Source organism: Dreissena polymorpha, chromosome 15 (genome assembly GCF_020536995.1).
Source record: "Dreissena polymorpha isolate Duluth1 chromosome 15, UMN_Dpol_1.0, whole genome shotgun sequence".
NCBI lineage: Eukaryota > Metazoa > Mollusca > Bivalvia > Myida > Dreissenidae > Dreissena > Dreissena polymorpha.
This window is the reverse complement of record NC_068369.1, coordinates 3,356,764-3,372,611: the sequence shown is the minus strand read 5'-3', so window position 1 is coordinate 3,372,611 and position 15,848 is coordinate 3,356,764. Positions and strand designations below refer to the sequence as shown.

Genomic DNA, 15,848 nt, shown 5'->3' with positions numbered 1-15,848 from the left:
ACTTGTTTTTAGGGTCTTCCTATTGTAATTAACCATCGTATGGTACTACTTGTTGTCGAATGTTTTTATATAGCATAATACAGTAGCTGTATGTATTGGTGAGCGTGATAGTGACTTTAAGTAAACTGTGTAATGTGCACCCCTTTGTGTAAAAACCGGATTTATCTTGACTACAAAACAGACGAATAATGTATGCGTGGATTACATTGGATTTTAATGTTTCATAACTACGGTAATTCAGTCTTAATTTTGTTTAAACATTGGACATAATTATTAGTTTTAATCTTAAATTCGTCACTCGGTCCACTGACAGAATAGACGAAAATTAATGCCTGACGAATAACAATGGTTTCACAGTACTCAAAATGAAAGACACTTATTTCTTATATACATATTTTCTGTCTAAAACGTATGGATCACCTTGAAGACCTCACCATAACAGACCTCTAATCAGTATAATTTATAACTAGACACATGCATGTATGTAAGTATGCATATATATTAAAGAAGAAATTGTGTAAAGGAGTTGTAAATTATGCATTATTTTTCCCTTGTATCAGTTAGTATAGTACTTAACAGTTCCAAATTGAAAGCTACTCTGATGCATTAAAGTTGTTAAACTCACATAATAAGTGAACATTCAGCAATGAGCTGTATGTTCCATCTCTACTTGCACCAACAGTTGGCACCATACTGTTGTTCACTTCAATCCTGTATATATTGTTGTTTACTGACTGGATATTCTGCATAGTGAATGTGGAGCCAGACTCAGTTGAACCACTGGGCAATGTCCATGTGTATTTGTATGGAGGCGGGTAACTTGTGCTCTCACAGCTGATACTGAAGGTTGATCCTCTGATGACATAGACTGGTCCGGTTGTAAATCTGGCTGTACCAACTGAACAGGTAATAACTCCAGGTGGAGCTGAAATGCACATTCAAGGTTGGCCAGACAAAATGTACTAAATGTATTGGTATCTATAAATATAGCAACAATAAAATACTCATTTGAAGAGTATAATGGTACATTCATATTAAATAAGTTTGTGTATATTGAGCATAGATTTAAAAAAAAAGAATGTTAGTTTCTTTTAGTTTCTCTCAAATTCGGATTCTTACAGTTGTGAACGTGCAAAATGCTTACTGAGCACTATAACATCCAGTTTAGTCTCACTCTGTCGGGGCTCAGATTGATAGCCTGTTGGGTTCAATGTGTTTCTTGCTATACATGTATTGCTGATGTTGTTCACTGCAGTAATATCCCATGTGTTAGAGGCTCCACCACTCCAGCTGGACGTGGGCTGTGGGTTGCCAGTAGCATTGCAGATCAATGTAAAACTTGTCCCCTGGATCTCTTTCAACTGACTGGTATTTATCACAGTTTGCTGGGCACCATTCACGTAGTAGAATGCAGGTGTAGAGGGTTGAACTGAGGAGAGATAGGCAAGCAATACATAGACTTAAGATGCTTACTTTACATGGAGGCATACACATGTATACATATAGATACGTAAGGCTCGGTTCGTGAAAAGGATTTAAGCAAATACCTAAAATGTCCAGATTGAACGCAGTACTTGCAGTGCCATTAACAGCATTTCCCACTGAAGGCACCATGGTATTCCACACCGACAAAATGTATGTACCGGTAGCTCCGGACACTGAGATGGATGGGTTTGTGTATGTTAATCCATTTGGCAAGGTCCACTTGTACTGTGCTGTCGGTTTAGCGGTACTAGTACATGCGATGTAGAAGGTTCTGCCTTGCATTACACGGATGGTCCCAGATGTCAATGTGGCTGAACCAACAGTGCACTGGATATCAGATGGAGAGTCTGAAAATATACATAAACATTAAACAAGACTATTGCCAAGCAATATAAGTCCCCTACCGGCTCCACCATTGTCAGAAATTGCACCATTTTCAGAATTATTTAATATATTTGTTGCCATAGCAACCAGAATTTTTGATGTAAGAACAAAATGAAATGACATGCATAATGTCCATATTGCCATCTATCCATGTTTCAAGTTGCATGAAACAATATTAAGAACTTAAAAAATAATCGCAGGATCCAGAAAACCACCATTTTCAGCAGTATTTGTAGTCTATTGTTGCCATAGCAACCATAATGTTTGGCGTAGGAACAAAATGAAATGACGTGCATAATGTCCATATTGCCATCCATCTTATATGATGTTTCAAGTTTCATGAAAAACTATTAAGAGCTTTAAAAGTTATCGCAGGATCCAGAAAAGTGTGACAGACTTACGGACAGACGGACGCACAGAGCGAAAACCATAAGTCCCCTCCGGTGAAACCGGTAGGGGACAATAAATATAAAGCCAATAAATTCTTACACACATGCTATAAATATTTGTATTAATAAAAGATGACAAAACACCCTACATAGTGAAGTTACAGCAATAGACGCCTCCCTGGACCAAGTAGAGCTTGTATGTGACGCAGTGCATCTACACACTGAGTCTATGTTCATTCCAGCAGTCCATGTGACCCTTCTGGTAACCGTGTCATCCTGTGTTGATTCAGTCTGGTTCCCATTGTAGCAGGTCCATGTCAACTGTGCTAGGGGATTACCACCAGTGACACTGCATGTGAGCTCTTGTAGGGTGCCTGAGTTACGTATCATCTTGTACCCTTCGGTACCTGATACCCCTTGTATACCTGGACTGTCTAGTGGTGGATCTGAAAAAAACATTAAATGTATTTTTATCAAATTTTATTCATGTAATCTGTTATATAATGAAATACTCTGTGTACTGAGATGTCAAAACTAACTATCCAGAAAACAAGAGGACTATGGGTCTTATTGCCCTTACCCAACAACCAAGGAACTAAACTATTGTAGGAAGGTAATTTATTTGAAAATTGCAAGACAATCAGACACTTGGACGTAAAATCATGTGGTAAGTGCTCAATACTCAAGTGTGTGCATGCACGTGTATGCATGCATTTATATGTGTGTACAAGGTGGTTATGTTGTGTGCATTCATTTGTTTACATGCTTATGACAATTGTGAGTGAATATACCAACTTTTCTAATGTATAGCGCGACCCCATGTATAAACCTCAGGCTGTTTTTTTAAATGAAAAAAAGGAGAATGAAATATTGCAAGCCAATAAAAGTACCAAAAAGAAAAGAAAATTGACGCCATTTTACTATTGCGCAATCAAATAATCTGGGTCATTGAAAAGCTGAATCTAGCATTCAAAAGAGAAAGTGTCATTATGATAAGGAGCATGGGTTGCATAGCACTATACTTTTCTGACAATTTTGGTAATTTTCTGGCAACAGATTAACGGTCCACATGCATTTCATGTAAAGCATGCAAAAACAAGAGATGTGTTTGTCAGAAACACAATCCCCCCTAATGCGCCGCTTTGAATGTTTTTATTATTTTTGTATTATTTTTTACCTTTAACCTTGAAGGAAGCAGCTCCATGAGATACACATGCATGCCAAATATCAAGTTGCTTTCTTCAATATTGCAAAAGGTTAAAGTTTTGGGACAGACACACAGACACATTGACAGACAGGCCAAAAACAATATACCCCCGATCATTTGATCCGGGGGCATAAAAAGAATTCATGTAATTCATCATATCATTCATCCTTGGGGAAAGCATGGGCTTTAAATTTGAATGCTTAATAAAACAAGGGCTGTTTGTAAAACATGCATGCCCCCCATATGGGCTGTCAGTTGTAGTGGCAGCCATTGTGTGAATACGATTTTTGTCACTGTGACCTTGACCTTTGACCTAGTGACCTGAAAATCAATAGGGGTCATCTGTGAGTCACGATCAATGTACCTATGAAGTGTCATGATCCTTGGCAAAAGCGTTCTTGAGTTATCATCCGAAAATCATTTTACGATTTCGGGTCACCGTGACCTTGACCTTTGACCTTGTGACCTCAAAATCACTAGGGGTCATCTGCAAGTCATGATCAATCTACCTATGAAGTTTCATTATCCTAGGCGTATGCGTTCTCGAGTTATCATCCGAAAACCATTTTACTATTTCGGGTCACCGTGACCTTGACCTTTGACCTAGTGACCTCAAAATCAATAGGGGTCATCTGCGAGTTATGATCAATCTACCCATGAAGTTTCATGATCCTAGGTGTATGCATTCTTGAGTTATCATCCGGAAACCATTTTACTATTTCGGGTCACTGTGACCTTGACCTTTGACCTAGTGACCTCAAAATCAATATTGGTCATCTGCAAGTCATGATCAATCTACCCATGAAGTTTCATGATCCTAGGCGTATGCGTTCTTGAGTTATCATTCAAAAACCATTTTACTATTTCGGGTCACAGTGACCTTGACCTTTGACCTAGTGACCTCAAAATCAATAGGGGTCATCTGCGAGTCATGACCAATGTACCTATGAAGTTTCATTATCCTAGGCCCAAGCGTTCTTGAGTTATCGTCTGACAACCACCTGGTTGACGGACCGACAGACCGACAGACTGACCGACAGACCGACATGAGCAAAGCAATATACCCCCTCTTCTTCGAAGGGGGGCATAATAATAATAATGCTTAACAAGAGCACCGCCTTGCGGGTGCAGACCGCTCATCTATTTTCTTTTCAAAGGTGAAGGGACTCTCATTTTCAATCACAAAGGAGGGAGGGGTGGATTGAAGAGGGGTGTATAGTGTGGGGTTGTGGACATTTATTACATACATTATCTTCCAAAAAAGCGAAAAAAAAAAAAAAATCGGGGGCGGGGGGGGGGGGGGGGGGACGATGGGGGGGGGGTATTTTTTGGGTGCGATGGTTGGACGGTATTTCAAACATAACCGTTTTAAAAAAAATAATGGGGGGGGGTATAGTGTGAGGGTGTGGTGGTAATTTGTTAGATGATCTTAAAAAAAAAAAAAAAAAAATAAAAAAAAAATATTGGGGGTGGGGGGGTGGGGTGGGGTGGGGGTATAGTGTGAGGGTGTGGTGGTCATTTGTGAGATGATCTTAAAAAAAAAAAAAAAAAATTAGGGGGGGGGAGGGCGGAGGGGGGGAGGGGGGGAGGGCACAGGGGATGGTTTGGGTGGAGTCTATTGTGGTATGTCAGGTAAGAGTAGTTTCGTCAAAGTATCAATCAAATCTAATCATAAATAAAGAAGTTATGGCAATTTTAGCAAAATTTAATAATTTGACCTTGAGAGTCAAGGTCATTCAAACGTCAAGGTAAAATTCAACTTGCCAGGTACAGTAACCTCATGATAGCATGAAAGTATTTGAAGTTTGAAAGCAATAGCCTTGATACTTAAGATATAAAGTGGATCGAAATACAAAATTTAACCATATATTAAAAGTTACTAAGTCAAAAAAGGGCCATAATTCCCTAACAATGACAACCAGAGTTATGCAACTTGTCCTTTTCCTGTACCCTTATGATAGTTTGTGAGTGTTCCAAGTATGAAAGCAATATCTATGATACTTAAGGGGTGGAGTGGACCAAAACATAAATCTTAACCAAATTTTCAATTTTCTAAGTATAAAGGGCCCATAATTCTGTCCAAATGCCAGTCAGAGTTACATAACTTTGCCTGCACGGTCCCCTTATGATAGTTCATAAGTGTTGCAAGTATGAAAGCAATAGCTTTGATACTGTAGGAATAAAGTGGACCTAAACACAAAACTTAATCAAAATTTCAATTTTCTAAGTATAAAAAGGGCACATAATTCTGTCAAAATGCCAGTCAGAGTTACATTACTTTGCCTGCACAGTCCCCTTATGATAGTTAGTAAGTGTTGCAAGTATGAAAGCAATAGCTTTGATGCTTAAGGAATAAAATGGACCTAAACACAAAACTTAATCAAAATTTTCAATTTTCTAAGTATAAAAAGGGCACATAATTCTGTCAAAATGCACGCCAAAGTTATCTAACTTTGCCTGCCCAGTCCCCTCATGATAGTAAGTAAGTGTACCAAGTTTGAATGCAATAGCATTGATACTTACTGAGAAAAGTGGACCTAAACGCAAAACTTAACCAAAATTTTCAATTTTCTAAGTATAAAAAGGGCACATATCTTTTCTGAGAAAAGTGGACCTAAACGCAAAACTTAACCGGACGCCAACGCCGACGCCGACGCCAAGGTGATGGCAATAGCTCATAATTTTTTTTCAAAAAATAGATGAGCTAATAAAAACATTGTGGCGCATGGGTTACAGGGCTACAGTTGTTGGGATATGTCAGTATTGACGTAAAACTGTTCCTCTGTTAGTTGGACAAGTGGAGGTTATTGTTGGTCGCACAATACAGATTGTAGCAGCTCAAAGGATGGTAGCTTCCTCAAATATCAATGGACCAGTACAAAACTCAGCCTTGATCTGAAAGTCATGAAGGTAGACTCACACACCAATGATCTGGGAAATATTTGAAAGTGTTTCAGAATTGTTTTTATTTGAAACTCAAACATGACCTGTTAGTCATGTTGTTAGACACACCCACCAAAAATAAAAAAGTCAGAATCTGTAAGTTTTGAAAAAATTGCTGAAACGTGTTCTTTTAAAGAAAATACCCGTTCAAGGTCCTTTACTTTGTAAAAAAAATCAACTAACCAGAAAAAACTCTAACTTGAACTGTAAGGCATAAAGGTAAACTCACACACACAAAATGAGGTCAATATCTGCAAGCAATGAGGTTAGAAGTCTTAAAAACTGTTATTCTAGAGAAAATTTCTAAGCACAAGGCATGTTACTTGTTCAAAAATCAATGGACCCAAACCAAACTCCACTTGATCTGTAAGTCATGTAGATAGACTCACATAACAACATTCAGATAAATATCTGAAGGCGTTTAGGAAAAGGTCTAGAAAACTGTAATTCTAATGTTATTCTAAAATTTCTAACTTCCCAAAAATGAATGGACCAGGAACAAAACTCAAACTTGATCTGTTAGTCATGCAGGTAATGAGGTAGACTCACACATAAAGTAACTATCTAAAAGTGTTTAGGAAAAAAAATCTGAAACAGATGCTGCACAGACAGACAGAAAGACAGACATGCAGTGTGACTGCTATATGCCACCCTACCGGGGACATAAAATGTATGGCCTGGTACTTTTTAGTATACAGTCGAAACTGACCTAACGGCCACTTGAATTTACCGGACACCTGCAGACAACGGTCAGTCTGGAATCCCCCCAACGAAAAACACTCTATATTACACCTGAATTTAACGGCCACCTTTCCATAACGTCCAACGGCCACTATATTCAACTCCGAAATTCATATTTGAACTGAAATCAACGGTCACGCGTCAATCGTCTCGAGTCGCGAAAATTAAAAACACTGCACATCATTTGTCCGCCTATTTTGCAGTTAAAGCGTTTGATAGCGGTAATTGCCTTTGATATTATAAAAGCGGCCCGCTGCGAGTAAACAAATAATAAGGTGTTGAGAAGGTTTCTTTTCCCGGGATAATTGTGGGGTTTCTTCAACAGAAAATATGTCAGAGTTTTTGACACGTTTAAAGTAATAATCGCTAATTAAATGACCGCTTATTGGTACATTGTACTTACAATATTGAGTATCGATTTTAAAATAACATTTTCGGATCATTCTTTGAAAGAGCTTTCTAGCGTTCACAACACTTTTAAAAGCAATTGGAATAATAAATCACGGAATAACAATGAGTGGTGAACGTAAGTTCCTCACATTAGAGGAGTGAGTCAAGTGTTTGAAACTGTTCGAATCTGGAAAAAGTTTGCATGTAATAGCAAGTGAGCTCTGTGTTGGACGTACGCAAGTGCAGCGTGTGCTTAAGCATAAGCGAGAAATTATGTAGGAGTATGAATCGAATGCAAATGTGAGTTTGAAGCGTTGTATTTTGTATGAGGTTGTTGAATTAAAATGCGTTTTGTGTGATGTTTGCGTACGAATAAATTTTAACAAACTTTTTGCGTCTTTTTCTTATTAGAACAGTACAATATAACCGTACTATCGGTTTATGCAAGTGAATCCGCTTTTTAGACTTGTACGGACGTGACGTCAACGGCACGTGACAAGTTTTATTTATTGAATATTCAAGATGCATGAGTAAACAATTATACTAGCGTTGATAAAGTCATTGCTTTAGTTTAATAACAATATGAAATTAAATCAATCTATAAGATATTATTCTGTATTTTTCAATGTACGTAAATTCTGTTATTATGCTTAGTTAACGGCAATGAGCATTTGTTTAACACCGTATGCAAACAACTGGGTGGGTTAACGACGTAGCAATACTACCAACTAACAAACCATCTTAAAATTGTGATCCGAATTCAACGGTCACCTGTGGACAACGGTCACTTTGGTAATTTCCCTTGACTGACAGCTGAATTTAGGTTTGACTGTATTTTCTGTACCCATGGTTCATTGTCATATACTTAAGAGTATCCGGGGTAATTTAAATAATACCTGGGCCAACAACGACCACTTGAGTCGTTGTAACCAACATTTCAAGTATGTGAGCAACAACTAAAATCACATGTACTGAGTGGGGTTAAACCAAGTCAGCGAATGTTCCAAGCACTACTGTAGAGACTGTAGAGACATATAGGTGAGAAGCGAATGTTCCAAGCAAAACTCTAGCTTGATAGCCACACGATACTCAAACAGACACGGTGAAATGCATTATTGTCGGACTTACTGTTCTGTAATTTTTGCTTTCAAAGATTGTAAACATCTTGCAATTTTCACAACAACATAATTTCGCAATTACCGGTTCATGATATTATTGGAAAAAAAACAAAAACATTCTCGTCAAATTTTGTAACAACCGACATAAGAACACTGCAGCATTGATAAATTCTGAGAATGATTCAAAACGTTACCAGATTGTCTTGAGTTGTTGCGAACGAAGGCTGACCTATACGATTTTACATTGTATTGCACATAAAAGTGCTTCCAAGATAAATAAAAATAAACTAAGAAGCTCAGCAAAAATTACAAATAACTATCCAATTAACGACGGACATTATATAATTTATATGGATTGATGTAAACCGCTTGTCATTCAACGATGAAGAATACGTTTTAGATACAAATAATACAATTTTATTAGAAGTTTATGTACTGAATGTCAATGAACGAGTATTTGTAAATTGGACTTCAATCTACTTGCACGTAAAAATACATATGACAAAATTGTCGATCGCAAAAGAAAAAGACAAACATGGTTTGATTTATATGTTAGTGGATCTGTTTATAATCAGATTCATGTGCATATTATGCTTATAATGTTTGTCACTCAATACAGTTTATTGTAATAGAATGTTAGTGAAATGGAGGATATTGAACGGTAAACATAGTTAATATATAAAATCATCTTAGGTTAATACATCAATAACTTTGACTGAATTATTAATATAAACGTTAATATGTGTAATGAAGCTATGTTTTGCAGTTTCTTGATGCGTTGAAAATCCTTTTTTGAATTTACTTTGCAATGCCTCTACGCCCACCTAGCTAAAACACTTAAATTGAGGCCTGTGAAATTTACAACTGGCCTGTTATTTTTTACTCATTGAAAGATGGATGGTGAGGTTACAGTCCAGAAAGCGACTTATGCACACATTTATTGTGTGCCTGTGTCACTTGAGGTAGGAGTCAGGTATTACACATGACATGCCGTCTTGTGGGGCTGAACTTTTGTGGTAAGTTATATTTAAATAACAAGATGAATTACAAAGTTACAGTTTAATGTCTTAATGCAAGCAAGTATGCCTAAACACTCTATCACCAAATGTATCTGCAATATCAAGCATATCGGACCCCCCCCCCCCCCCCAACCACCATAAAAAACAACAATGCCAAACTGTCACAAGATACGCCCATTTGATGGTTTTGGACAACTTGATAACTTTACCATGACCCATATTTGAACATGACCTACATATCATCTAGACACAACTTCTTTCCAAATTTGGTGAAGATCGGATGAAAACTACTTCAATAAGAGAGCGGTCACCATGCCAAATGCTTGAAATGCAACCACATGACCTAGTTTTTGACCCAGCATGACTTATATTTGAACTTGACCTAGATATTATTTAGACACAACATCTGACCATGTTTGGTGAAGATCGGATGAAAACAACTTGAATTAGAGAGCAGACACCATGCTAAATCATTAAAATGCACTAAGTGACCCTTTGACCTAGTTTTTGACCCGGCATGATCCATATTCAAACTTGACCTAGATATTGTCTAGATACAACTTTGACGAAGTTTAGTGAAGATCGGATAAAAACTACTTCAATTAGAGAATGGACACCATGTTAAATCCTTGACATGCACTAACTGACCCCGTGACCTAGTTTTTGACCTGGCATGACCCATATTCGAACTTGACCTAGATATTGTCAAGATACAAAACCTGAACAAGTTTGGTGAAATCCGATGAAAACTACTTCAATTAGAGAGCGGACACCATGCTAAATCCTTGAAATGCACTAACTGACCCGGTGACCTAGTTTTTGACCCGACATGACCCATATTCGAACTTGACCTAGATATTGTCTAGATACAACTTCTGACCAAGTTTGGTGAAGAGCGGACACCATGCTTAATCCTTGAAATGCACTAAGTGACCCCGTGACCTAGTTTTTGACCCGGCATGACCCAAATTCGAACTTGACCTAGATATTGTCAAGATACAAACTCTGAACAAGTTTGGTGAAATCGGATGAAAAGTACTTCAATTAGAGAGCGGACACCATGCTAAATCCTTGGAATGCACTAACTGACCCCGTGACCTAGTTTTTGACCCATCATGACCCATATTCAAACTTGACCTAGATATTGTCTAGATACAACTTCTGACCAAGTTTGGTGAAGAGCGGATGAAAACTACTTCAATAAGAGAGCCGACTGACTGACTATTGGGGTTATTTACCCTCGGGACTTCGGTTAAAAACCATTGCCTGAGCACACTGCTTAACATAGAACTCTGCATAAAAAGCCGAAAACGGCCATAAAATGGACAGCCCGATTTTACTGGGCTGTACCATTGGTATAAATATAAAACTTTGCAGTGTTGGTGCGGTGCCTTAATAAAAATCTATTGGTTTAAAAATATATAACCCTTATATGAAGCGTTAAAAAGACGCAGTGCTATACAGTGAATAGGCCTAACGCGGTTAAAAAAGCGGCGTTTTAATTGGTTGATGCGCTTATATAACGATGGCGCTGATTGGCCGAAATTTCTTATTAAGGATTGCCAGTAGGTCAATCCGTTTTAAAATAGATTTTCCCACGGCTGACTTTGTACTTTTAAGAAAAATGTAAACAATAATGGTTTATATGCAAAAATATAAATGAAAGAAAAAAGAATGAGTTAATCCAAAAGAACTTGGAGTTGTTTTATAGTATTAGATTACTATGTTTTGTTACGTAACTGTACTTATTATTAATTTATATCATTCATATGATGTTGTTATTGTATGTTATTCTTTGTATTGTTTTTTAAGGAGGAGAGAGAGAAAGAATAGCCCAATTTTTATAAGTAAAGATGGTGAAAACACACATACTTTTGTATGTGGCAGCATCATTACCAGACCCACTGTTCAGTATATACTGCAATGGGTTTGTTGGAGTCTTTAGACTTTGTGATCTGTGGTTTAAAAATTTGAATCCAAATAGGACTATTTTAATATATTAATTATAGAAAAAGGAATACACAGATGTGTAATATGTTTGTGTAACAAAATAATAATATTTGAGGGTTTTCCAGATCACAAAGTGGTTGAACATTGCCACAATATGTTTACATGCATAGTCAAGTACCATTTTTATGTGTATGTTTAAAGTTTAAACTAAACGCCAAACAACAAGATCTAATCATAAGAGAGATATGTTTATATCTAAGAACATTTATTAATAGGGATGCCAGAGCCTGATTTAACAGCTCTCAAATGTAGAGTGAAGTTGCATGTGCAAATGCAATTATATGAGAAGGAAAGGAAAAAAAGAAAAAAAGACAATATATGATATCACATAGAGTGTGTAACTCTCAATTATATATTAATATTGCAATTGAGTATTGAGTTGATAAAAAATTAATGAGTACAAGTTTATGTATGTGGCTCAATGTTGAACACTTGCAGACAGGGAATATAGCCGTAATGCTCCAACATAAGACCCTGTCTGTATGGAACTTAAGGAGGATTGGGCTATGGGAAAGAGAGATCCCCCCAGAGTGGCATTAAAACAATATTTAAAAGTGGGTTTAGTAATAAACCCTTATATGTTAAGGGCAATAACTTACGTGTCTCCAAACGGTCACCTTCATAGGGCCACATAAAAATTAAGGGTAAGACAATGTACTTTACAGTTAAAAATAAGACAGACAGCTAAATTTGTACAAGATGTACATTATTTACAATATGTACAGGACTATATGCATTTATATATTTAAAATACATGTTGCCACCCTGGAGGGTTGAAAGAAGGAGAGATTTTATGGAAGTGTAGGCCGATGTGGGTGGGGGAAAAGAAGAGCCAGCAGGGGTGGTGTCACTCAGTTGTACTAAGGGAGGTAATTGTGATGATGAAGTCTACAATGGTTGTTTCCCCTGGACCAGAGGGAGTGCACGGTAAATGAAAAATAGTTTGTATACTATTGAAGGAAAATTGATAATGGTAAGATGTAAAATGGTAAAAAGACCAAATATTACCTAGATACGTTAAGATAAACCCTAAAAGCTCTAATCTATCCAATATTATTAGTATACTGATGATAACATTGGAGGAAATAATACTAAAGTACCTTATATGGTATCCAAAATGACAATTAGACAGTAAAACCGAGGCAATTTGCTATATAAAATAGCAATTTAATATAAAAATTAGGATATTTGCTATAAAAGTAGCAATTTTAACATGAGTTAATGCAATAATAATAAAATTAAGGCAATTTGCTATATAAAATAGCAGTTTTCACAAAAATAAGGAAATTGCTACACAAGATAGCAGTTATAATAATCCTTAATGTACTCCAAGGTACAAGATTAGTACTTTCAACAAGGTCGACAATACTTTGTCCTAGATAGGGCTAAATAGGTGTTTATAATGGTATAAGGCCCTGCACCGTGCACTCCAGTCCGACATGGTTCTTCGAGTTTGAAGGGGAAAGGGTGGGGTGTCAAAGAGGAAGGGAGGGGGTGCAATGCAGCCAACAATCCCAGGTTACTGGACAGCCTCGTCCTTTCTTGTAGTAAGAAATGCCATAAAATATGATTATATTAAAAAACTGAAAAATGTAAATGGTGGACTAACGTCATGCTCTCATAAAAAATGTATTAAAATAAAGAAGACCAGGTCAATGCCATTGGCCTGATTTAGAAAGGGCGGGGTAGAACAATAAACCCATTAAAAACTAAAATAAAGGTTGTGTAAAAGCGACACAAATCCAACACAATTATTTGATTACATCAGGTTTGTGCAGAGATTACACATTTTTAAAAGAAAACAGTAACAAGACTGTATAATTAGGTGGGTGTTGGCTGCTCTCCCTCCCCCAATGACCTAGATTTTGTCAGTTATTTGACAATCTAGTAAGTATTTGGCGAGGGCAGAGAAGACCGGGCCCCTAGCTGCTCCCTTGGGGTCTAGAACGTTGGTAAGGTTAAAAACTAGTCCATGGGAGTGCAATGCAGCTTCAAGGTGGTCCCTCTGCGCCTTATGGTTAGAACAGTGTAGCAGCATGTGGGGCGCAGTGAGAGGTTCCTGGCACCTAGGACATGCAGGGTCTATACCGAGGACATACTTTCCTGCGCCACCGGGTAATAGGGTGGTTCCCATCCTCAGGCGCGTGATGGCTCTGTCAAGCACAATGCTTGCTGAGTATCTGTCAGGCGGCCTGAGGGTTTTCGCAGGTCTAGTAAAAGTATGTCGACGGGAAGACAAATTGTCGGTCCGGAGATTCCACTCGCCCAAAACAAATTTCTTTGTCAGGGAGTAGATCTCAGAAGGTGCCAGGGGTTCCCCAACATCTACGGCCCCCCTCAAGAGGCCCTCTTTGGCCCCCCTGTCGGCCTGTTCATTCCCACTGATGTTGACATGTGCTGGACACCATACTAATGTGACCTTTAAAGATTTATCTAGGCACTGTTGATGAAGTTCCAAAATGCTAGCTAAAATATCAGGCCTAGATCTGCTATTTCTGTTTTTTATGGACTCAAGAGATGACATTGAGTCTGATAAAATAGCAGTTTTAGTAGGTTTATTGACCAATATCCAGCACAGAGAGAATTTAATTGCCAAAAGTTCTGCTGTAAAAAAAGAGAGATTGTTGCTGAGCCTGTGCTTTTTACTAATGTTTTTTGAAGGGATTACAAAATAGTTGGCTACCAAACCAGAGTTAGGGCATTTGGAGCCGTCAGTGTAGATTTTTTGATGCTCAGCATACATATTATCTATAAGAGAGAGAGCTTCTGACTTGATGAGTTGTGGCAAGTCAGTTTTCGTTATTTTATTAGAGAGTGATAGGTCAACATCAATGGGTCCAAGCGTCCAGGGGGGGGCCTTGGAGGGCCTCAGGTCTGCTACATGTACCTTGTCGAGACCGGCATCCTCAACCAGGGTCCTAATACTCGCACCAAAAGGTAGGGCGACATGCTTACGCTTAAGTATTTTCCCCTTGACGAAGGTGCCAGTCCCGACAAGTTTGTTTACGGGGTTTGAACCATGCCGAGACTTAACCCTGGCCCAGAAATTGAGGGACTGTTGTTTTCTACGCAAGTCAAGAGGTAACACACAGGCCTCCTCCTCTAGCAGTGCACCCGGTGTACAGTTTAGGGCTCTCAGAGCTATCCTTAGGGCCTTGTGTTGAATGGCATCAACCATTTTTAGGGCGTTTGGCTTAGCACATGCATAGATTTGGGCTCCATAATCTAGCTTTGGACGTATAAGGGACTTGTAGAGTGTTAAGAGGCTATTTTTATCTGATCCGAAACCTGTGCCTCTTAACATTCTCATTAAATTTAGGTCCCTTTCGCACCTTTCTGCCAAATATTTAAAGTGGTGAGTAAAAGTTAACTGTTTATCTAGGTACATACCTAGAAATTTCACCACTTTTTCAAAGATAATTTTGGTGCCGCCTAAATTTAAGTCCAAAGAGTGCTGAAATTGTTCGCCAAATAGTACTCCTACTGTTTTGGTTGGAGAAATTTTGAATCCCCATTCAATTGCCCATTTCCATATGGAGTCTAAGCCTGCTTGAGCCCTCTTTTGCAGGCGTAACATGTTAGACCCCTTTAACCAAGTGCCTGAGTCATCGGCAAACTGGGAGATAACCATTCCTGAGTCTTTTACGGCATCAGGTAGACCGTTTACGATGAGGGAGAACAGAGTTGGGGATATTACAGACCCCTGAGGGGTTCCGCGATCAGTTATGGCTACCTCTGATAACTCCCCATCGACCCTGACCTGGATTTTACGGCCCTCTAGGAATGCTCTGAGGTAGTGGAAACAGTATCCAGTGATTCCATAGTCAGCTAGCTTTTTTAGTATGCCGAAGGTCCATGTTAAATCAAAGGCGGCCTGAAGGTCCAAAAAAATTGCTAATACTGATTGCCCTTGATTTTTTGCAGAAAGAATATCATGTTGTAATCTAGCTAGCTGATCAAGAGTAGATCGCCCCTTCCTAAAGCCAGACTGGAAGGGGTTTAGTATGTTATTTGATTCCAATAAGTGTTCTAATCTATTTTTGACCATTATTTCTAGTAATTTACCTGCATGTGATGTTAGACTTATTGGTCGATATGAGTTTGGATCATTTTTGTCTTTACCAGGTTTAGGAATTGGAATCACTGTGGCCTGCTTCCACTC

The 15,848-nt window shown here is 38.2% G+C and overlaps 2 protein-coding genes across 3 annotated transcripts in view; both read right to left on the bottom strand.

The window, feature by feature from the left end:
* LOC127860781 (titin-like) overlaps positions 1–15,848 on the bottom strand; it is a 218,787-nt gene that overhangs the window by 44,775 nt on the left and 158,164 nt on the right. The window lies entirely within an intron of this gene.
* Positions 1–15,848, bottom strand: part of LOC127860034 (hemicentin-1-like) — a 103,050-nt gene that overhangs the window by 44,775 nt on the left and 42,427 nt on the right. For both annotated transcript variants that reach the window (XM_052397782.1, XM_052397784.1), the window contains exons 4-7: positions 2,408–2,704; positions 1,548–1,832; positions 1,145–1,429; positions 626–925 (exon numbers count right to left, since the gene is read on the bottom strand). In XM_052397782.1, the coding sequence (XP_052253742.1) occupies positions 626–925; positions 1,145–1,429; positions 1,548–1,832; positions 2,408–2,704 (1,167 nt within the window). The remainder of the gene's footprint in view (positions 1–625; positions 926–1,144; positions 1,430–1,547; positions 1,833–2,407; positions 2,705–15,848) is intronic.